At 40.6% G+C, this 24,781-nt stretch overlaps 1 protein-coding gene across 2 annotated transcripts in view; it reads right to left on the bottom strand.

The window, feature by feature from the left end:
* Positions 1 to 24,781, bottom strand: part of LOC140513940 (neurexin-3) — an 816,372-nt gene that overhangs the window by 704,013 nt on the left and 87,578 nt on the right. For both annotated transcript variants that reach the window (XM_072623893.1, XM_072623894.1), the window contains exon 2: positions 1,930 to 3,364. In XM_072623893.1, the coding sequence (XP_072479994.1) occupies positions 1,930 to 2,638 (709 nt within the window). In that variant the 5' untranslated portion in view covers positions 2,639 to 3,364. The remainder of the gene's footprint in view (positions 1 to 1,929; positions 3,365 to 24,781) is intronic.

The following is a 24,781-nucleotide window of genomic DNA, read 5'->3' as shown; positions in this document are numbered from 1 at the left end:
TCTTAAGACAGAACTTTACCCACAGTCAAGAGATGGTTTAGGAGCCAGTGACAACTCCCAAATGTACTCTGAGCATTATTCCCACACATTAGTACTGTCATGTTTCCTTGTATGGTTTGGAACCTGGAATAGTGAGTCTGGGGCTGCCCCTACCATTTTCTTTCACTCCCCTCTTCTGATGACTCTAGAAATGAAAAATGAAAATTCATCTATCACCACCAGTTATTATAGTTCATCCATGTAAAGAGAACTACACTGTAAAACCCAGTAGGAAGAGGAGCAAAAGGAAAACTGTGAACGCTCTCATTCAATGAACCCATAACAAGCCCAGAAGCAAGATCTCTTACTTATAGATGTTCCAGTGTGAAAGTAACCTGTAAACTAAACACAGATTTCAAAATTAGATTTAAAAAAATCAGATCAATTGCAGTTTACTTTGTACATGGAGTTGTCTAGAAAGGGTCCAGACCAGAGTTTACTACACAACTGCAGGCACATTTTAAAAAATCAGTCCAAGTTCTAAAACACAGGGATTATACCTGAGTGACAACATCCTGGGCATAAAGTAGTAAGAAACAAATGTCAGTCCTGGCAGTCTTTCACCTGTCCTCCCATTAACAATCCCTCCACCCCACTGCAGGAAAACAGGACATTGCCATAAGGACTAGGAATTTGAAGAGGTTCATTAAAACCAAGGGAAATTAATTTCTGTTCTTCCCCATTCCATATGCCCTTGAGGACAGGCTTCAGAAAATTCTTAGTCTCTATAAGTAAACTTTCCAGTCAATCCCCAAGACAGAGCTTTTAGTTAACCAAAGTACAAAACCTTCACCACCACAGACCCAGTGGTCCTATATTTGGGGGCTGGGAAATTGGCAAACTAAAATCCAAGCCTCTTCTCTGGACCTGATTCCAAGACAAACTTAGCATTTTGTCTCTGATCTAAGAGTAACATATGAAACCTGAGCCATGTGCTTCAGATATCAACAATAGAAATGTGTATACCTATCTGTCCTCTGAGCCACAGCTGTATTTCAGATTATCCAAGGCTTGCTGAGCATCTCTAGGTTCTTTGGTTAAAGTCTCCACTCCTTTACTACTTTTGTTTCATATAAGAAAGAGGGAGGACATGAAGCCCCAAATATAAACAGTAGATTTAATGGGAGAAAAAAAAATCTGTAGGTTAACAGCTGGAAATAGGAAGACACCCTATCGATGATCTCATATAGACATCTAACAACCACCCAGAAGTCCAAAAAGAGAGTGACCAGCCCCATTAATGGGAACTCCAGTGGGGTCTTATAAACTCCTCCTCCCTCAAGGTCCACCTCCCTTTTTTTGATGCTCTGAATACAAAGTTCCACTGAGACTATAGGGACAGTGGGGAAGGAGAATTTTCTTCTCATTTCCAGATACTTATGGCTTAAAAGGGGACAGGGGCAGATGCTCTGAAATTCCCTTCTTATCTTCTTACCAGTGGCAAGATTTTGTAGGCTCTGGGAACACTCAATATTCCCTCTAGGAGAATAAGAGGCATGAATGGGCACTGGCCATTCCAGTTTGGTTTTTGAGGAGAGAGATTCATGTGAGATCCCCAGTTTGTGTGATAGTGACTCTCCAGCTTCAAACTTTATTCATTCTAGTCATTTCTACGGATGCCACAAAGGCAGCTGCCCAGGAAGATGTCTCAAACCCCCGCAACCCACTCTTAGGAGATGAGGACATAGGCTTTTCAGCCTAAGCCACAAGGTAGAATAGGTCCGCTTCCTTCTCTCTGCCTACACCAACTGAAGCTCCTGGGTTTCAGAAGCCACATTGGTAGGTCTGTGGTAAAAATAGGGAATGTGTATATGTATATGTGGTACCTATGTGTATGTAGGGAGGAAAGAATATTGAAGTTGAGGTGAGGTGGAGGAAGAGAGGCCTTACCTTCGGAGCAGATCCTACCACCATAGCCAGTGGCGGAACAGTCACAGGTCGGGTGGCCATCCAGGAGGAAACAGACTCCACCATTCTCACATGGGCTTTCAGCACAAGGACCCTCAGCCTCCAGTTGGACCCCCTGGGTCCCCAGAAGACGAGGTTCTGAGTTGCCATATTTAAGATCCAGGATAAATCCCTTGAAGGCAGGTGTGGCCTGCACCCCCTCCAGGGTCAGGGCAGAGGGCCTTATATCAGCTGGGACGCCTCCAACAAACAAGTCACTGACCACGTCCATGTGGGGCCGCTGAGGCTGGACCTCCCCAGGCCTGGCCTCCCCATCCAGCACGAGCACTGTCCTCATTCGGTCACGGCTTACCATCAGGAAATGCCAGCTGCTGTCATTGACCTGCTTGTCCGACAGCACAGCTGTCTCGGCACAGTCCATGCTGAAACGGAGCTGGACACGGCCATCCACCAGGGAGAGGCAGAGGAAGTCACAGACGCCACCGTCGTCCAAATAAAGAAGTAGCCCGGCCGAGACGTTGGTCTTGAATTGGAAGCTCAGGTCACTTCGAGTACTGGCATCCCAGCGGAGGTAGCGGGCCCATTGGTTGGGAAGGCCCATGAATTCCAGGCCCAAGCAAAGCCCCAGCAGGGAGCCAAGCAGAACACTGAACTTCAGAGTGAAGTAAATCGAGTGCAGGGTGAAGCCCATGGCTACTGTTGGGAGTAGGCCCAAAGCAGTGGGTGAACTAGGCTAAGGGAAAGGAGGGCCACCTCAGGGGAATAAACTGGGTGTTCCTCTGTTGGTAGTAAATAGAAGAGACAGGCAGAGAGGTTAGAAAGAAATACAGATAGAGAGATAAAAAGACAGTATGTGTGTAACGCCAGTCGGGTATCTGAGACAGATGTCACAATCAGAGCAGAAGGAGGAGTGGGGAGGGGCAATGGAGGAAGAGAAGAGCAGGAGAGACTGGAGGAGGGACTGGGGGAAAGGCAGGTGTTCCTCTCCAAGAAAAGATCTCAGCTATCCATGAAGATCCGGAGGCCTTGATTCCAGGAGAAGATACAGAGTGGATTTGGGGAATCTTTCAGGAAATGTTCTTCCCTCAGGAAGGGTCCCTATACTACTCAAACCCCAGATACCACTGGGGAGCTGGGGTAATGGAGGTGGCAAGGGTAGCAACGATGTTTGGGGGAGGAGCGGTGAGGTGAGCAGAGTGAAGGGTAGAAAACAGTTGATCCTGGAAGTCTACCTCCTAGTGGCGGGAGACCGAATGGATGAGGGTCGAGCAAAGTGGAAAGCTCAGGCAGAGCACAGCTCCTAAGAGAGCAGAAGCAGATTCAGGCTTCATGGTGGGTGCCGAAGGCAAGCCAGCCCATAACTCACCCCCCAGCACTCAGAAAGGCTCAAAGCCTCCAAACAAAATTCCTGCAGAACCTGAGGAGGGGGAAGGGAAAAGAAAGGAAGAAAGAGAGAAAGAGAAAGAAAAATTAGTAACATTTCATAAATATATCACTTTTCTAGTACCATCCTTTTCACTGCCCCAACACCACCATACCCAGCTCCCTATATTTCAAATCAAATGTCAGTGTTTCTAGCATCTGTATTTGCTTCACCATGAATCAGACCAAATCTCCTACGCTTGGCTTCTCTATCCTCAAAAACTAGAATGATCAGACCCTTCCTCAATCCATCTCTCTGGGGCATGGTGAAAAGCTATACAGGGAGAATTTTGTTCCAAGATGTTCACTGAACTTAATTCTCATTAGTGAGCAAGACATTTTGAATTAAATGACAATTTAATAGTGGTTTTTTCCCCATAGATTATAATTATCATACCTACTTTCTTTTTAAAATTTCTATTCCTGTCTTTTTTTTACATCACATTTTTTCCCAATACTTTTTTGCTCCATCCCTAGTTTCCCTAGGAAGACACTGTAGACCAAGAACCAGAAACTAACACTGGCGTTTCACATTTCCAATAATCAAAAACTTTTTTTTTTAAATTAATTTGTTTTCAGTTTCCAACAATCACTTCCATAAGTTTTAAATTTTCTCCCCTCACTCCCCCCACCCTCCCCGAGATGGCATGCAATCACATGTGGGTTCTACACATACATTCTTATTAAACACATTTTCACATTAGTCATGTTGCATAGAAGAATTAAAATGAATAGGAGAAACTATGAGAAAAGCCAAAACAAAACAAAACATAATACAAGAGAAAATAGTCTGCTTCCTTCTGTGTTCTGATTCCGTAGTTCTTTCTCTGGTTATGGATGGCATTTTGCATCAAGAGTACTTTGGGAATGTTTTAGGTCCTTGCATCAAAAGCTCTTAAAACAGATAAAGGGTAAAGTATTGACATTACAAAAGCTTCGACATAGCCAACCTTTCTAGCCAATCAGGGACCTACTTTATCTTGATTCACTTTGTCACTTTTTCCCTCCATGATCTTACCAAAAGGAGGACAGAAAATATTCTGTGACTTATGGGAAGATGGAAAGAAGAGAGGAAAAGAGGAAAGGAAGGAAGGAAGGAAGGAAGGAAGGAAGGAAGGAAGGAAGGAAGGAAGGAAGGAAGGAGAGGGGGGGAAGGGAGAAAGTCTATCTATCCATGTAGTTCTGAATCCATCTAAATATCTTATCATCTACTCCATATCTTGCCATCTTCTCCATAACAATATTATGAGAAAATTTAGCTTTACTAAAATCTAGGTAAATATATTCACAGCATTCCCCTCACCTATTCATTCCAAAAAGGAAAGAGGCTAGCCTGATATGATCTATTCTTGATGAAGACATGCTATATCTTTATCAATACTGCTTCCCTTTCTACATATTTGTTAACTCTATCTGAAATTATACATTCTAGAATTTTCAGGAATCAAAGTCAAGTTCATATATAGTGAACTATATAACCTTTAGTTTGCAGATCCTGGGTTTTCTTTTTTAATGGGAACATTTCTCTTTCTCCAGTCCTGGGGTACCTCTCTCCCCCTTTCTATGACCTTTTAAGTATCACCAACAGTGGCTCAGCAATTACACCAGTCAATCAACAGACATTTGCTAAGTACTTATTATGTACCAGGCACTATGCTAAATGCTGGAAATACAAAAAACAAAATTTGGCAGGTCCTTCCATACCCAAGCATGTAGTTCATCTGTGTCAAGTAACTTGAATTCATCAGGAATAAATAGGTACTCTCTTACTATCCTGGGTATCAAGTCCCTTTTAGTAATTTTTGTCATGTCATTTCCAAGGTAAAGACTCTCCTCCATTTCAGGGAACAGAAACAAAAGATAAGAATGGGATAGCTCTCTCTACTTTCTATTGCCTGTTATTACAGTCCCATCCACCCCTAGCAAAGGTTTTGTTTCTTCTGTGATTCCCCTTTCTTCTCCTAATATAGCTTAAAAACAAATAAACAAACTTGTTGTTGTTCTTAGCATCCCTCACTAACTTGAGAACATTCTGAGTTTGAACATTCCTTCTATGTATTTATAGAACTGTATCACACTTTTCTATTCATTCCTTGTTATCTGGCCTTGTTTCTATCCATTTCTGTCCATTTCTTTAAAAAAAAATATTTATTACTGTGTATGTAATAGAACCTGTGGCACAGAAACCAAGAAACAGATCAAGAAAAACCATTCTTACATCCTTCCAAGCAAGAGTTTGTTACCCACTGTAGCTCAATCAAAGAACTGAACGAAAGGGAAACCCTAAGCCAAGATGGTTGAAGCCCAATAGGATCCATATCCTAGGAAAAAATAAAGGCCAGATTGAAGAGAAGCCATGAGCCAGTTGGGAAATCTGTCTCCATCTATGTGTGGCTGTCTGTCTCTCTCTGTCTCAGTGTCTCTTTGACTCTGTCTCTGTGTCTCTCTCTCTGTCCCTCCCTCCTTTTTTTTCTCTTTCCATATCTGTCTGTCTGTCTATCCATGTCTCTCCTCATAGAAGTTGCTCAAAAGAACTACATAGATAGTGTCCAAGTTCTTCAGGTTGGTCTAATGTAAAACTTTTCTGAAGCAAGTTAACCCTTACCTCAAAAAAGTATCAGTGGTTCCTTATTGCCTATTGAATAAAGTTTAAATCCCTCTGTTTGACAGTTAAAAACCCTCCAATGTTGTGCCCCCCTATCTTTCCAGTCTTATATCATTCTATCACCCTCTCTATACTCTGTGATCCACCCAAACTGATCTAGCATGGGTGTCCAAAATGTCCAACATTCTCTCACCTCCTTGTCTATATATATCATATTCTTTTGGCTTGTGATGCCCTTCACTCCCTTCTTCCCCTGTTGAATTCTTTTTTGTCATAAGTTCTAACTCAAATGCCATCTCAACTCCTGAGCCCTCCTTAGTTCATCCTGATGTGATAGATACTGTGCTAGATTTGAATCAGGAAGTTCAATTCAAATTCTTCATTTGACATTTACTAGTTTTGCAGTAATGGTCAAGTCACTTCATTTTTCCAAGCCTTGGTTTTCTCATCCACAAAATGGAGATCATAATATGTGCAGTTCTGCCATCAGAGGGTGGTTGCGATGCTCAAATGAGATAATGTACATAATGAATTTTGCAAACATTCAAGTGCTATATAAATTCAGTTATTAATGCTATTAGTATTATCTCTCCTATCACTAACATACTCGGGATTTTCTTATCCTTTCTATTCATACTCTCAAACCTCAACACAAAAAGACCCAGGCTGCCAAAGTCCTTTTCAGCTTTGTCTTCACTATAGTTATGGTGCTTTGTTGGGTGAGTAACAGGCTGGATATCCAGCTCAACTCATCTTACCCAAGAGCAAGCTTTTTACTCACTAGGCAATAATGTTCATTCAATCCCACAAACCAAGGAGGGCCTGAGCAGTGCAGTTAGACCTCCAGAAAAGGTACCTTTGCCACCATCAAAGTTGCAGATCTCCCATAAAATGAAGATGACTGGGAAAGAGTAATTTCTGAGAGCCTAAAGGGAACCCACCACTAATCCACCTTCCACTAAGGAGTAGAAGGGTCTCAGAAATTACTCTTTCCCAATGGAGCCATTACTAAGGGGAGTGACAAGTAGGATCTCATTTTCAAAAGCTGAATCCCCAGGAATGTCTACATCTGAGTGATGATAATGATCCAGTATATAAGTATGGAAAGAGATAAACTTCTGTTTTCTGGATGAAATGCAGGAAACACGTGTAGCATTTACAATAGCCTTCTTCTTCCAAACCACAAGAGGGAACTTGGTGCTTGAGAAAAAGGAGATGGCTAATACCTCTAGGATTAATTAGGATCTGGGGAGAATAGTAAGAGTAGAAAAAATGAAGTGATTCCCTGAAAATTATTCCAGTCCTACATGGCAGACTACAAAGCCAGGAGGGAGAGCCAATATTCTCTTTGCTCTCCACGGAGAAGCCCCATCATCACCACTCAACAGCTTCTCCTTTGTTCATCTGAAAATGATTCTTTCCAGTATTTGTTGTAGGTTGATATCAGTAGGTAGGCAATGTACTCTACCCTCTTTTTCAATGGCTTCCTCACTTGGTTTACTTTTTACTCTTCACCCTATTCTCTATTATCCACAGTGGCTTCAAAATACAAGTGGATGAGACTTCTAACACCCCAGACTACTTGATGATGTCTCCCATAACTTTCCCTTTTTCTGTACTTAGACACCCAATGGGACAGGCAGACCATTACTTATGACTGTTCCATCTCCAAGATCTTGAACTCTAAGATTATTTTCTCTGGCCACAATTTTCTGTTTTTCCTAACTTCATTCCTATCTAAAAATCCCACTTCCTACCATCATGCCAATCTTTCAATCTCTCAACAATACACTTGGTTTTGCCCTGAAATCCTTATTCCCTTGTTTTTCTAAATGTTATTGCCATATTAATCTCCATCACTGAGTTACTCCCACAATATCCTTTTACCTTTGCACTCTAGGACCATGAAATACTGCTGGAGAAAATAATGTAACTGATGACATTATACTAGAAAAACATGCTATGCAATGTGAGATGAAGCCTCACTACTCTATGGCAATCTAGTTATTCCCTTCTTATCAACTTCCAGTTACTTTCTTCATAGTGGCTCCTCGAGCCTCTAACTGGGATCCTGTTCTTTTCATTTTCACCAGATAATCTTCCCTCCAGAGATTAGTTCATACAAAATGAACTTCCTCAACTCCTTTCTTCCACACCTCAAATCTTTTTCTGACTGATCCCTTTCTTCTTTCATCCTACCTCTGAGGAAGAGCTAACACCCCTCATTGCTAAGGTTAACCCCTTTATCTTTTTTTTTGGATTCTATTCCGACCTTTTTCCATAACCTTGTTCTGTTACTCCTATTCTCTTGTATCTTTTATCTCTCTCTTTCTGCTAACCCTTATCTTTATGCTTTAGAAATACATTTGTCACTCCTATTAAAAAACATTTAAAATGTCATTTTTTATGTCCTGTTTCCCCCCAAGATATTCTCTCTCTGTCTCTCCCTGTCTCTCTGTTTCTTCTCTCTGTGTGTCTCTCTGTGTCTGCCTCTGTCTCTCTTTGTATCTTTGTGTTTCTGTGTCTCTGTGTCTCTCTCTGTCCTCTCCCTCCCTTCCTTTCTCTCTCTCTCTCTCTCTCTCTCTCTCTCTCTCTCTCTCTCTCTGTCTCTCTCTCTCTCTCTCTCATCCATTTTACTAACAAACTTAGAGAAATGAAGTTTTCTCTCCAGTCTCAGACATACTACTCCTCCTTTAGGGGAGTCAGATAAAATTCAGTTTTAGCATCATATTAAGAATCAAGGCACATATTTCTTCTACACCTAGCATCCCTCGATTAGCATCCTAGCTTTGTCATGAACTCACTGTATAACCATGGGCCAGTCATATACCTTCTCAAGTACTCAACTTTCCCTTCTATAAAATAAGTAGACGAGATAATTTCCAAGGAAACTCTGAAAGGATCATATCAGAAAAAGTCTTACAAATCATCTGGCCTGATAGCCTCATTTTACAGATGAGGAATATAAAACCCAAAACATTAGATGATTTCCCTAAAGTTAAGCACTCGGTAAGTACCAATGTCAGAATTTGAACTTAGGTCCCATGACTCCAAGTTTAGGATATCTTTCACTGCACCACATTAATTTAAGCTCTGCTATTGATTCTATAATGACTCAGTGAAAGTGTTCTCTCCTTCCCCAATCTCAACAGTCTCTCTGGAGGCTACACATTTATTCCCCTCTTGGGAAATGCTGTTTTAGAGGAGAATGGCACTACTTCTCCTGCCTCTGGGAAGCTACCCAAATGGGCATGATAAAAGCATGGAATAGCTTGCCATTAAAAATATCCTAAGCCCCAAGAGGACAGCTCTTGGCATTTCTTAGAGAGAACTCTGAAGAGAACACACTCACCTGCAGCACCTAAATAGACGAATATAAAAAGGATGCTCGGGCAACTAAAAAAGAAGGAAATCTGTGAAATTCCCATCATCAAGGTTCAGGAGAGTGCAGGCTGACCATACACAAAAGCCTTTTACTTTAAAAACTGAAGGGGCTCAGCCAGGGACTTGTTGAGGCACAAAAATGATTATCTATTGAGTGAGACCCAAACAAGAGAATGAGTGACATTATCTAATTGCCAGCCAATTTCCATAATTACCAGGAGGCACACTTTATGTAGGGTTGACATCTTTGCAAATGTCTCATAATCAGGCTTTTTTAGCCTAATAGTACCCTAATACTGGGGCTATTCTCCATCCCAAATGGCTCCAAGCGATGAATCTAGATTTTATTCCCACCCTCTATACACTCTCTTTTCTTTAGTCATCTATAAGATTTTAGTCAAAATTAAAATCACCAGAGAAATGTCTAACACAAGAATAATAACAGAAGCTATCTCACAGAGTTATTGTAGGGATCAGATGTATGCAAAGTGATTTCCAAATATGAAAGCACCATATAAATGTCAGCTCTTATTTCTTCCCCGATTGCCCGAGGTCTTGGTGCTTCCGGTGACACAGAGGATAGAATGCTGAACCTGAAGTCAAGAAGACCTTGAGTTCAAATTTGGCCTCATACACTTACTATCTGTGTGACCCTGGATAAGTCATTTCACATCTTTCTCCCTTAGTATTTTCATCTGTAAAATGAGTGTAACAATAGCAACCACCTCCAAGATTGGGAGGGTAAAATTAGGCATTTGTAAAAATACTTGACAAGCCACAAAGTGCCACATAAATGCTACCTATTATTTCTTATTACTTTATACTTATATTGTATATTTTTGTTTTATTTCAGCAGGAGGAGCTTCCCAGTCCCCTGGCAGCTAACACCTTCCTCTTCTGAGATTTCCTTCCATCTAATGTGTATATGTGTGTATGTATGTATATACACACATATACATATACACACATACATACACACACCTACATACACACATATACATATACACACATACACACACATACATACACACATATACCTACACACATATACATACACACATACATACACACACATACATACACACATATACGTACACACATATACATACACACATATACATATACACATTAGATGTACATTAGATGTATATTTATATCTCTTATATACATTATTTATATATATATAGCTTATGTTCCTAGTGTTTTGCATATTGTCCACCCCTCATACATCTAATGATCCCCCCATTAGACTATAAGCCTCTTGAGGTCAGGCACTGTTTTGCTTTTCAGTGTATCCCTAGACCTTAGCACAGTGCCTAACACATAATAAGCATTTAATAAATGCTTATTGGCTGACTTTGAGGACAGAGACTATTTCTTTTTTTGTCATTTTATATTCAGAACTTAGCATACTGTCTGGCTCATTTCAGAGGTCTAGTAAAGGCTTGTTGAATAAATGAATGGGAATCAATGCAGGTTTGGAGTCATGTATCATGCATAAAGGAGTGGTATTTGCAGTCTGCATACATGGGCCAAGATGCAGCATGGGAAATGGAGACAACACCAGTCTTAGAGAAAAAAGATTGGAACTTGAGTATAGGGGACAGCATTTAGCTATGTGACACTGAAGAAGCCACAACCTCTCTGTGCCTCAGTTTCCTAATCTGTGATATAGAGGTAATGACACTTGATCTATTTATATTTAGAGTATCATCGGGTCACTCAATCAGTTGGAAGGGGTTTTAGAGGCCATCAAGTTCAACCTTCTCATTTTATAGATGAGGAAACTGAGGCACAGAGAAGTTGAGTTTCTTGCACAGAATAACACAGCTAATAAGTGTCTGAAAGGATTTGAAACTGTGTCTTCCTGAAGCCAAGGCTCATCATTCACTGCACCACTCTGTTGTGAGGAAAGGACTCTATAAACCTTGAAATATGATAAATATGTGAATACCAGTATAGTGGGGGAAGCTAGGTGGCACAGCTAATAGAGTGCCAAATCTGGAGTCAGGAAGACTCCTCTTCCTGAGTTCAAATCTGGCCTTAGCTTCTTACTAGCTGGGTAACCCTGGTCAAGTCACTTAACTCCTGTTTGCCTCAGTTTCCTCATCTGTAAAATGAGCTGGAGAAGGAAATAACAAATCACTTCAGTATCTTTGCCAAGAAAACACCAGATGGGATCGTGAAGAATAGGGCATGACTGAAATAACTCAGTAGCAACAATACTAGTATGATGAGGGTAGCTAGGTGATGCAGGGAATAGAGTTCTGTGCCTAAAATCAGGATGACTCATCTTCCTGAGTTCAAATCTGACCTCAGACATTTACTAGCTGTATGACCTTGGACAAGTCACTTAAGCCTATTTGCCTCAGTTTCCTTATCTGTAAAATGAGATGAAAAAGGAAATGGCAAACTACTCCAATATATTTTCCAAGAAAACCCCCAAAAAGGGGACACAAAGAGTTGGACTTGACTGAAAAATGACTGAACAACACCATTATGGAAGTTGAACAGAGTATAAGAAGAGATTCCCTTCCTACTTCCAGCTGACTACATGTATGTCATAAAAGTATATTCCCCTCTCCCCACCCCAAAGTCTAAAGAGTCTTATATAATTTGGACAGTGACACACATTTTGGCGAGGTCTATCAAAGGCAGCTGTAACTACTTTACCCAAGGTGGTAAAGATTATGTGGGTAAGGATTATTTATGTTAGATAATCAAAGGTACATGTAACAGCCACTGGAAACCACACCTCCTGATTGCCTTATTCATTCTATTGAATCACCTTAAGCTTCAGTTTGTCAAGTCCAGTCTAATCTCTGTCTAGGAAGAGGTAAATGGAATATGCCTTCCTCCCTCTTCTTAATCAACTCCTCAACCCTTTTCCCTAATCCCACACTGAGCAGGAAAACACTGGGTTCTGTGCTCTTTAGCCTCCCCTATGACTGCTGATTTCCTTATTGTTTCTCACATCTAGGCACAGAATCTACTCTATTTACCTTTAGTTCCTCCTCCTTGGGATCCCTCATGAGCCTCTTTCAGTCAAGAATTCATCACAACCACTCAAAAGAAATGTTTGTATTTAGGTCTTTAGACTACACACTCCAGCCAAGTCCCAAAGCCCCTTGTCTGTGCTTACTCACCCCTCTGATAAGATATCTTACAAGTTCCATCTTCCCCTGCCTCCTCTGAAAAGGAAATAGTTCCAATAAACACAGCTCAGGCCAGAAGAAGGCAAGGATAGCAGTTCACAAGAAATTAAATCTAATATTTCTTTATCAATTCAAATTTGAAGAAAGGAATAGGAAGTATCCACTAAGCAAAAAAAAAAAAAAAAAGGGAGGGGGAGAAAAGGGGGAAGAGACAAAATGGGACTATTGAAACTCTTCTTTACAGAAAATTTAATGCTGAAAGGAACTATCACCTAATCCAACCTCATCTAATCCAGAGCAGCAAATATTAAGTGTTTACTATGTGCAAGGCACCAAGCATGACAAAGTAAGTATAGTAAGACAAAGGAGAAATAGTCAATGCCTCGGGGAACGTGCACTCTATGGGGAAAAGAGGAGAGATAAGAGACAGGGAGTCAGACAGAGACAGAGGAACAGATAGAAAGAAGCAGAGACAGAGAGAAGAAGAAGAAGAAGAAGAAGAAGAAGAAGAAGAAGAAGAAGAAGAAGAAGAAGAAGAAGAAGAAGAAGAAGAAGAAGAAGAAGAAGAAGAAGAAGGAGAAGAAGGAGAAGAAGGAGAAGAAGGAGAAGAAGGAGAAGAAGGAGAAGGAGAAGGAGAAGGGGAAGGAGGGGAAGGAGAGGAAGAAGAGGAAGAAGAGGAGGAGGAGGAGCGGGAGGGGGAGGAGGAGGAAGAGGAAGAGAGACTGAAAGAGGGAGAGGAGAGTGAGAGAGAGAGAGAGAATGAGAAAGAGACAGAGAAAGACAGGGAGAATTTATTAAGTGATGACTACATGACAAGCAAGATGTGAAGCTCTGGAGATATAAAAACAAGACGGTTTCTACTCTTAAAGACCTTACCTTCTAATAGGACAAGACAAAGCATAAATGGCAGGTGGAAAGGAGAGTGGGGAAAGATGGGAAGAAAATACAAGTGGGCCTAGGCATCTGATACAAAGGTAGAACAGACTAGAGAGAGAGCAACTTGACTGGGGATCCCCAAGGTATGGCAGTCCCAAGCAATAGCTCACCAATCATTGGGCAGGCATTACAGAGGAATCATCTTTAGGTGAGTAAGGCAGCTGGCATGGCCATGGAGCAGTCCAGAGAGTGAATAAAGAAAATAAATAAAAGGTCATTTGAGGAAGAAGAAAGACTAATGATTGGGAGAATTAGAAAAGGCTTTCTGTCTGAAGTGGTCCTTGACTTGAGATGTGAACAAAGTAAGAGAATCTAAGAGGTCAAGGTGAAGGAGGAGTGTATTCTAGGCATAGGAAGCAGCCTATGTAAATGTATGGAGATGGGATGTGGGATATTGAACCCTGGAAGAGCTAGTAGTCCAATTTGTCTATATTAGGAATTCATGGAGAGAAATAATCTGAAATAGATCTGCAGAGATAGATAGGAGCCAGAATATGAAGAGCTTTAAATACAAGGCTAAGGATTCTATCTTCATTCAAAACCAAAGGAGGATAAATTAGAGAATTTCCTTGAGGGTAGGGGCCATCTATCTTGCTTTAGAATAGTTACTATTGGACTGTGAAAAAAATAAACGGGATGTAATAATAGCTAGCATTTGCAGTGCTCTTTATGGTTTATGAAGCAACTTTTATGTCACTTCACTTGATCCTCACCACAAATGTGTGAGACTGGTACAATTATTATCCCCATTGTATAGATGAGGAAACTGAGGTTGAAAGAGGTGATGTGTTTTACCCAGGATCACACAGCTAATAAGTGTCAGAGGCAGGATCTGAACCCAGGTCTCCCAGATTCCAAGTCTAGCACTCTATTTTACCACCTAGCTGCCTGCTGTTCAGTATCCAAGGCCCAGTGGAGATTGGATTTAAAAAAAAAAAAACTATAGTGGACCCAACCAGCATGGCTGTGTAATTATCTCCATCATCATTCTTTCTATTGGATGGATCTACTATGGATCCATCAAAGTATAAATGTAGGTTGGACTAGCACTAGCACTAAATATGAAAGGATCTGGTAATTCCCAGTTTGTGGAGAAGATAAAAAGGGAATTTGAAAAACTTCTTACTGAGTTCAATGATTCTAAATTGCTCCCTCCTATGACATCCCCTCTTTTTCTATACCAGTATTTTCCTATTGATACAACATGGCTGCAAATAAATCACGGAATCCCATGGGCAATGGAATGGGCATAGAAACCAAAGGGCAATGTACATATGTGTGTTGGGCACAAATATAATGCTTCATATGATCAAAGATAACTTGGTTATAAGAAGTGATCTAACAGATGTCATCTTTCCTACACACAGAGAACTGTGTGTAGGAATACCAAAGAGTAGGAGCATCGAAGAAAGATGGTGGTGGTAACCCAGGTTGGAGACCTAAACAGAAGGGACATGGAATTCAAGGGCAGAGAACAAATGTAAGGTTGAAAAGGTCACTTTACAGATGACAACACAGAGACCCGGAAGGTTCAAGCAATTTAAGTGAGGTTACACATAGAGTTGGTGAAGAGCAAGAACTAAAACATAGGTCTCTTGTCTACAGGTCTTGTCTCCCACTTGAATGCTTTTTCATCAGTGATCAAGCAAAGTCTCTATCATTTGCTGGGTTATAAGGTTTCTGATTAAATTTTTGTCCTCTTGCTTTTCTCTTAGTTCCATCCTTTTTGAAATGGAAAACCTCTCCAATATCTTTACCAAGAAAACTCCAAAACCTCAATTCAATTGGGCACAACTGAAATGATTTAACGGAATAGGAACTGAACATTTTTGCTATGTATACTTGGGATGAACTCACTATAAAATCTTCCAAATACCCCTTTAATCTCCACCAACAGAGAATGACCAGATTCTTTCAGATTTAGTACTAGAATAACAAGAACAGTACACCAACCTACATTTATACTTTGATGGATCCATTAATTCATTGGTATTGGCATTCCCTCCCCTGGTGCAACTTACAAACTTTTCATGACCTTTAAACATGATGCAATTCTTATCCACAACTTTTTATAAATCCTATTTCCAGGATCTACCTTATGTGCCATGTCATGGACCTCCTGTGGAAAGAATGAAAGAAAGAAATATGTATTAAGTGCCTACTATGTGTTAGGCACCGTGCTAAGTGTTTTTACAAATATTACCTCATTTGATTCTCACAAAAATCCTGTGAGGTAGTTGCTATTATTATTCCCATTTTACAGTTGAGCAAACTGAGGCTAAGTGACTTGCCCAAGGTCACACAGTTAGGCAGTATCTGATGCCAAATTTTAACTCATCATCATGATTCCAGGACCAGAGCCTTTTCCACCATGCCACCCAGCTGCCTCATGCAATTCTTGTGCATGACATTCTATAAATCCTATTTCCAACTCTCCCTCATGTGCTATTTCATGGGCTTCCTATGGAAATCCATGAAACCATTTATAATCAATTTTAGGCAGGAGATCTCCCATCTATCTTATTAGATCCTCAGGGAGGTTACCAAAAGACCTAGGCAGGTCTCTCCTGCCTAGAGGAGCATCTTCCTGTATGGAGTGGATTAAGAATTTATCTTGAATAGCGTCGTTCTATTACCTTCTTAATCTAATTCAACAAATATTTTAAATGACTATTTGTTAAGAGTCACTTTCCCCTTCACAGTTATAAGAATGTGAATTTAAGTGAATTTAAGCCTTGTTCTTTTGACTACAGTTGAAAGTAAAATAGCTTTGGAATGAAAGGACCCAAGGTCAAATTCCAGTCCGTTCACTATCTATGCAACTTGGGTACATTATTTAACCTCTTGGAACTCAAAGTCCTCATCTATAAAACAAGGCGGTTAGACCAGAAGGACTCTAAGGTCTCTTCCAGTATTATATCTATGACTCAATGATAATGTATTCTATATATCCCCTCCTCAGCTGCCCAAACCTCCTTACTGTGGCAATCCTTCCATTTTCATCCCAAGCATACGTAGCAAAACTGTTCAGTTCCTGTTCCTCTTGTTGTTAAATCATTTCAGTTGTGCCCAATTGAATTGAGGTTTTGGAGTTTTCCTAGTAAAGATATTGGAGAGGTTTTCCATTTCCTTCTCCAGCTCATTTTATAGATGAAGAAATAAATAGGGTTAAGTGACTTACTAAGGGTTATAGAGCTAATAAATGTTTGAAGTTAGATTTAAACTCAGGTCTTCTAGGCACCAAGCTGCAGGCTTTATCCACTGCGTCCCCTAATTGCCTACCCTGTTGGATAAATCTTCCCACATCTCGATTTAGTTTAAGAGGAAATAAATTCTAGCATTTTCTATATACACACACATAAGAAATAAAATATATTTGAGTCTGAATGCAGATTGAGGCATTCACTTTTCACTTATTCTTTTTTCTGTGTTTTTTTTTTCTTTTGGTCTGTTTCTTCTTTCACAACAAAAATTATGTTTTACATGATTGCACATATATAACCTATTTAAAATTCTTACCTTTTTTAGAGATAGGGGAGGGAGAAAATTTGGAACTTGATTTTTAAATGAATGTAAAAAATGTCTTTACATATAATAAGAAAAAGCAATATGCTATCAAAAATAAAAATAACATATATTGATTAATTTCAAGGGGATAATAAGCTATCTATCAAATATTCCCTCACTCCCTTGACAAGCTGTTTCATATCCCCTGAGAATAAAAGTGCTCCCGATTGGGAACCTCTGCATTTTGGCATTATACTCTTCCTTACATGCTGCACTTACTGCATCATATGAATTTGGACTTTCCATTATGATTGACCCTATATTCCTAAAATCAGCGAAAGGGGTAAGACCACTTAGATCCTCACTGAGACTGCATGGGATAAGGAACCAAGAATTGCTCACAACTCAAACAGAGCTTACTACTTCACAGCAACTTTGACCAACAAACTCCCTCAAGCAACTCAATCCAAAAAGTTCTGGGTAAGCACTACGTGCTAAGAGCTGTTCCCTGGACATCAGGTGGGACAAGCAAGCTGACATCCCACTCTCCCAACGAGCGGGGCTCTGTGTAACCAGGGAGTTCCTAGTTGCTGGGCTGGGAAGCCATCTGGCTGCTGGAAGTTAATAATTTATAATGAAGATAATCACCCTTCAAGGTTCTAGCCTCATGGGACCATTAAAAAAGATTCAATTCAGAGCCAGTGAGTTCTTTACATGAGGGGACAGGGAGACGAGGGGTGGGTAGGAGAGACAGAAAGGGAAAGGGAAGGGGGGAACCATGCTGGGTGGGCTCATGCTTTCCTAACCTCTCTTCTCCAAAAGGGGGAGGGGGAGTTTGATGAGGACAAAAAGAGAAACGTTGTTCAGCCCAAGAAGTCGACCTTTAGCCAGCTGTCTCTATACAAGCCCAGCACGGGTTCAATTTACAGGTCTTTTCTCCCCACCAATTCCCACCGCACAAAGAGGAAAAATCAAACCCAGGCAAGAAAGGAAAAGCAAGAGACAGAAAGACAGAGACAGGAAAAAATAGCCCTGCAGAGCAATCATGTCTGGGGCTGCTGGGATGGCTCTTTCTGTTCTCTTTCCAGGGCACTGAATGGCCCCCACTGTGCTAATTACTCCCATTACTTGACAAATTCTCCATTAACGAAGCACCAGAGTGGGGAGAAGAGAGGGGGCTGGTGAAAGCTCAGCATGGATTAGTGAAAGGAAGGCCTGAGCTATGAGCTGTCCTGGGCAAGATTCCACAGAACCCCACCTCCTGGGCAGAGATGGGGGAGGGGGTCATTGATTAAGACTGGACTGCGTACAGAGGACTCTGGTGACTTCTCAGGCCGCAGGGACAGTCACTAAGGTGATAAGCACCCTGTATTCAGCCTACAGTGTTCTGGCATGGCCCAGAAATGGACAAATTGAGGGCAGGGAACAGGGGACAACTCTTTGTAGGTCTATCATCCACCCACCTAGGATGACTATCCCTGGAAGGGCTGAGAATTAATTTGGGGGTGTCTAAGTGTATTAGCTGCAAGAAACTGCCAGTCTTGTCTCAACACAATGGAAGAATTCTGGTATGCAGAAAGCAGAGAGGAAGAGGAATGAAAAGTGGATAATACCATTTGTTGGTGGTGTAGTGGGTAGAGCACTGGACTTGGAGTCAGGGAGACCTCTCTTCTGAATTCAAATCCAGCCTCAGACTACATGACCCTGATCAAGTCACTTCACCCTGTTTACTTCAGTAACTGTAAAATGAGCTAGAGAAGGAAATGGCAAACCACTCCAGTATCTTTACCAAGAAAACCCCAAATGAGGTCACAAAGCATCAGACACAACTGAGATAACTGAACAGCGACAGCAAAAAAAAAAAATTATACAAAGTGTCAGATGTACAAAATAAAAGCCTCAGATATATAAAATAAAAACAAGACAATCTCTGACCTCAAGAAGCTTCGGATAGGATAAAGAAGAAACCAGTGATCCAATCGGACCAGCACAAAAGGAAGAACCTCTGCCTAAATTTCATTTATTCATTCATTTGCTCATTCATTCATTATACATCTATTTTTTAATTTAATTTCTATTTAAAATGTATTTTTTTCTCCTTCCCACCCACCACCATCAAAAAAAGAAAACTTAAAACCATTGTAACAAATATTCATAGTCAAGCAAAACAACCTCCCCCAAAACATCTAATTCTGCACCATGAGTCCTTCACCTCTTTGTCAAGAAGTGGGTAGCGTATTGCATCATGGAATTATAGCTCATTGTTGCATTGCCCAAAGTCTTTCAGTCATTCATCTGTCTTTACAATTCACTATTCATATATTAATAGGAACTTTGTACAGAACATTATGATAGGCACTAGGAAAGATATAAAGTATAGAATAGGGGTATCAAACTCAAACAGAAGCAGAGACCACTAAACCAGTCATAAGGATCCGTACAAGTGCATTAACTTAGAAAACCATGTATTATCATTCTCTCTGGTTTATTGTATTTTAATCTATTTTTTTCTATATTCGTTTTCAATCTATAGTTATCTATTCCCCAATTACAATTTAATCTGATTGAGGTCATACTTAAGAGTCTCAAGCTACCATGTGGCTCTCAGGACATGTATTTGACACCTCTAGTTTAGAAGACATAATTTCTTCCTTTTTTGAACTTTGATTCAGGAATACTATTCAAAAGATACAAAAGAGCGGACAATTACAACACAAAACATTAAATGATAAATGCATTAGAAAGGTACAAAAAGTGTTACGTGAAGTCCAAGAAGGACCCAGCCTACAGAATGGGTAGAATCAGTGTAGACTGATTCAAGAACCTAGCAAAGTCATGTTTTTACTTCTTTGCACGTCTCAACATTCTCTATTTTTGCAGCTTATTATCTTTTTTTTAAATTCCCCCATCTTGCCTTACTCTGCGTAGGAATGTGATTTACGCATGTTAAATCAATGAAGTTCCTTAAGTATAATCTGGGATTTATCAGCATGGAGAACTACCAGTGTGGTTGTCCACTAGCAAAGATGCCAACACATCTGGAACTTAGCAGATGTCCCAGGGGGTTGCCTGAGGCACAGAGAGGTTAAATGATCACCAGTGGGTTGCTATCCCCTATCTCCATGGGGCCTCTATAAGCAGTTTAAAACAAAATTTCTTTTCATTTGTTCTAAGCTCTCTACTCAAGACTAGGGACAGAAGCTCAAGCCTAATATGGCTTCCTTCATTCTCTCCAAACCCTACAAGATAATGTTGACTTTTTTTCTATTCTTTTTATGTTTTCATTCTTTCAGTCTGATTCATAATCATTCTATTGAGATGACCTCATACAGCAGCCCTGAGCTTTTCACCCTGACACCCCTCCCACCACACGCACACCATTGGGTTGTCTTTATAGGCAAGGGAACACTTAGCAAGCTGTACCAAGCACTGGGATACGAAGGAGGCAAAAGACAATCTCCGACTTCAAGGAACTCACAATCTGTTGGGTAGACAACCCATAAATGACTATGTACAAACTATACAGAAGATAAAAAGGAAATAATCAACTAGAATTAAGAAATATTTGGAAAGGTGGGATTTTAACTGGGACTTGAAGGAAGTCAGGGAAGCTAGAAGACAGAAATGAGGAGGGAGAGAATTCTAAGCATGGAGAATGGCCAGCGAAATGCCCAGAGACAGGAGACTGAGAGATGGAGAGTAGCAGAGAAGTGACTGAACACCTTACGAGCAAGAAAAGCCTTAGGGAAAGCCTTAGCAGCACTGACAGAGATTTGGGCCTGTGCTTAGGAAGAGATGCTCTCATCTTCCCCCGACTCCCCACCTCCGCATACAAACACTGTGCTTAGGTCAGAAGGTTCTTTAGCCTTCATGCTTTGACTCACCAGTACCATCTGTGTTGAAGGAGGGAAGGGCCAACAAGCAGCTGTCATGGAGGCAGTGACATTTGGCTTATCCATCTCTCCTATGAAGACTGCTACCATGCCAATGGTATCTGAATTTTTCACGTCAGAAAAATGACTTGAAAATCCCACATGAGACAAAATGACCCTCTCTTTCCCTAGGATCATTCTAAGCCAGAGAAACTGTTGGCCAAAAGGCAAAAGAGGTAGTCCTAGTCTTAAACCAGACTTTAATGCTTTGTACTTTCTGACCTTGAACAGAGTATTCTCTACCTTCATTCCAACAAGATACCGGAAGTCTATTTCAGTACTCAAAGAAGACATTAAGTTAAATTGGAATTCTGCCTCTGATAGCTACGTGTTATATGACCATGGGCAGATCTCTGAGACCCCCTGAGTCCTGGCTTCTCCATATGGGATCAAAGTTGAAATCAGAAAAGATAGCATTTTTAAAAAAAGACTTCCTACAGTTGGTTTGTTCCTTCCTATAGTTGGGTTGTTATCTCCCAACAAATAGAAGAACTACGTACATTAACATAGTGATTTTGGTTACATATACATTATCTCCTTTGAACCTCACACAACAACCATTTGTTGTGGTAGGAAGTACAAATGTTATTATCTCCTCTTTCCAGATGATACAACTGAGACAGAGAGGTGAAATGATTTGACCAAAGTCACCGCTAATAATTGTCAAAACTAGAACTAGAAATCAGGTCACACACTTGTAGACCTAGAGCTGAAAGGGACCTTAGATGCCTAAGGACACACAGCTAATGTCAGAAATGGATCTGAACCCATCTCCTTAGACTCTAGACCTAGCTGTAGCTCCAGTGGGCCTCCTAACCTCACTTGAATGTTATTTTCATCACAACACACTATTTCTCATGTCTTCCCATGAGCCTTCAAAACAATAAGAGAACAACGTCAATCTTTTTTTCTGTGGCAATGAAACCTAAAGCATTCTAGGTCTGCTCCCTTAGTCCTTAGAGATCTCATGCCTCTAGTGATACTGCTTCCTGTATATTGGTCTTTCCTCCATCATGAACACTGGCTCTATAGTGAACCCTTGTCAGATTACGTCTCACTAAAGTGTAAGAAATTAACATGATACAGTGCAGGGGTGGGGAACTTGCACGCTTGAGGCCACTTGTGGCCTTCTAGGTCCTTGGGTGTGGCCTTTTGACTGAGTCCAAGTTTTACAGAACAAATCCTTTTATTAAGGTGATTTGTTCTGTGAAGTTTGGATTCAGTCAAAGGGCTGCACCTGAGGACCTAGAGGGCCACATGTACCCTTGAGGTGCCCCACCCCTGTGTCAAGAAAACTGATTATGGAGTCAAAGGACCTAGATTTGAATTCTACTTCTGATGCCACTTGTAACCAAAATCTGGTCATAAAAGCATCACTCTGGAGGCATGTGTGTAACCTTGGGCAACTCACTTTCTCTTCCTGGGGTTCAGTTTCCCATCTGTAAAAATGACGGGGTTGAAGCAGATGTCCTCTGCAGGATCTCCCAAATTTAGACCTATAATCCTATGTGACAAATGTCCCCCAAGTATCTCTCCTGCCACAGGTGCCACTAAACCAACATTAAGATATCCAGCATGATAACTTAAACATATTCCTAGAATTCCCATAAAGAGACTTAACTATAGGAAGAAGTGAGGAATAATGATGTAAAAGCTGGGGTTCATATAGCATATATACATGCTATGTAACTATACATATGTTATTTCATTTGATTTTCACAAAAAAAAATCTATGAGAGAAGTACAATTATGATGCCCATTTTACAAATGAGGAAACTGAGGCCAAAAGAGCTTAACTGACTTGGCCAAAGTCACATAGCTAGTAAACATTTGAGGTAGATTTTGAACTCAGGTCTTCCTGACTTTCAAGTCCAGCACTCTTACTCACTATACCACTTAGGTGCCTAGAAGTAAAGGTACATTGTAGAGAGCAAGGGAGTAGAAAGTAGGAGAGTTGAGATGACAGACAGAGGTTGAAGAATGCTTGCTTCCCACTTAAAAGGCACTTCCTAGGCAATGAGGAAGTAACCACAAGTAAGAGGCCAAAACATCAGTATCACAACATAGACATTGCCATATAAACTCATTGAGATACCTAGGGCATTATTAATAAGTCACTGTCAGTATCATTCCTTCACATAAACCCTATTCTGAGACCTCCTCATGACATGGAGGTGACCCAGAGTTCTCAAAGGCTTATATCAACAGTGTACACACTTGAGAAGTGTGTATTTCTACCGACCTTCAAGGGGTTCAAATACAGGCCCAATGATATACTGTATGTCTGCTGCTGTCTAGCCTTCATTTTTCAAGACAACCCATGACATGATATTTTGATTTGCACATGAATTGGATTTAAGTGAGGCAAAGATGCGCAAAACCTCACTATCTCTTCCTGAGTTAGTCCAGCAGAAGGACAAAAGTCAAGACAACTAAGGATGGCCCAGAATGCAATGGATGGCCAAGACATTTAAAGTCAGCAAAATGTATTTACTTCCTGGGATGGAGGGAAGATGTTCCTTCCTAAAGTACTATTGAATGTAGTTTGTTGGGGGGGGGGGGGTGAGGGGTTTAGTAGAAGGGAAAGGAATTCTATGTCTGGTATCCAAGGAGCTGTCAAACTAAGTTCAAAGAGGCTCACCCCTAGGTCACCCAAGAGATAATGGGTTTTTTTGTTGTTATTCATAGGAAATCTCCAAGACTCCTATTTCCTTATACAGATGGGTTATGTTTTTCATCAATGGAAGAGGTACTTACAATGAAGAAATTCTAGATATCTGGTGTATTAAATTTTATCATCAGCATCATCACCACTGCTCCCTCCTTGTGTTCCCATAGTACTTTCTACTTTTAAAGGCATTTTAACAACAGTTGTCTCCTATAATCATCAGAGAAAACAGTATACTCAGGAGTCAGAAGACCAGGATTTGAATCCTGGCTCTCACCTTTACTTAGCCATGGGACCTTGGGCAACCTCTATTAGCATCTTTGCTAGATGACCACTAAAACTCCTTCCAGCTCTAAATCCTATCCATCAGCCAATCAACAAGCATTTAAGAAATGTCTGTTATTTGCCATGGGACAGCTGGGGATAGAGTACCAGGCCTGGAGCGAGGAAGACAGATCTTCCTGAGTTCAAATCTGGCCTCAGACACTTACTAACTAGGTGACCCTGAGTAAGTCATTTCACCCTGTTTGCCTCAGTTTCCTCATCTGTAAAATGAGCTGGAGAAGAAAATGACAAACTACTCTAGTATCTTTACCAAGAAAACCCCAAATGGGGTCACGAAGAGTCATGACTAAAAAAGAGTCATGACTAATGATGTAGATGATGAACCCACAAAGGAAACTGAGAAGGAGCAACCAAGATATATACCAAGTTATGCTCTGGAAATACAACAACAAAAAGAGAGACAAGCCCTGTACTCAGGAGGCTTCTCTTTATGTTTATAGAAAATTAGATGTGGGATATATACAAAATAAATACACAGTAATTTGAGGGTTGGGGGACATTAAGAATTAGGGGAAATCAGAAAAGTTCTCTTGAAAGATGGAGCTAGGACCTTCAAGACTTGTAGGAGAGGAGAGAGAGCATTCTAAACCTAGGGGAAAGCCTGTACAAAGATAAAGATAGAAAATGAGCTGTTGTGGACAGAGAATAGAAAGAGAGGCCAGTTGGGTTAAAATGTAGAGCACCAGATTGGGAGTAATATATAATCAGCCTAGAAAAAGAGACTGAGGTCAGATTTTGAAGAATTTTTAAATGACAAATAGAGGAAACTATTTTATCCTAAAAACAATAGGGAGCTTCTGAAGTTTCTGGAGCAGAAAAGTGACATGGTAAGACCTGTATTTTAGACATACCAATTTGTCAGCTGAGTAGAGGACGGAAT

Source organism: Notamacropus eugenii, chromosome 7 (assembly GCF_028372415.1).
Source record: "Notamacropus eugenii isolate mMacEug1 chromosome 7, mMacEug1.pri_v2, whole genome shotgun sequence".
Classification (NCBI taxonomy): Eukaryota; Metazoa; Chordata; class Mammalia; order Diprotodontia; family Macropodidae; genus Notamacropus; species Notamacropus eugenii.
The sequence above is the reverse complement of the archived record's forward strand: the minus strand, read 5'-3'. Positions and strand labels throughout refer to the sequence as shown.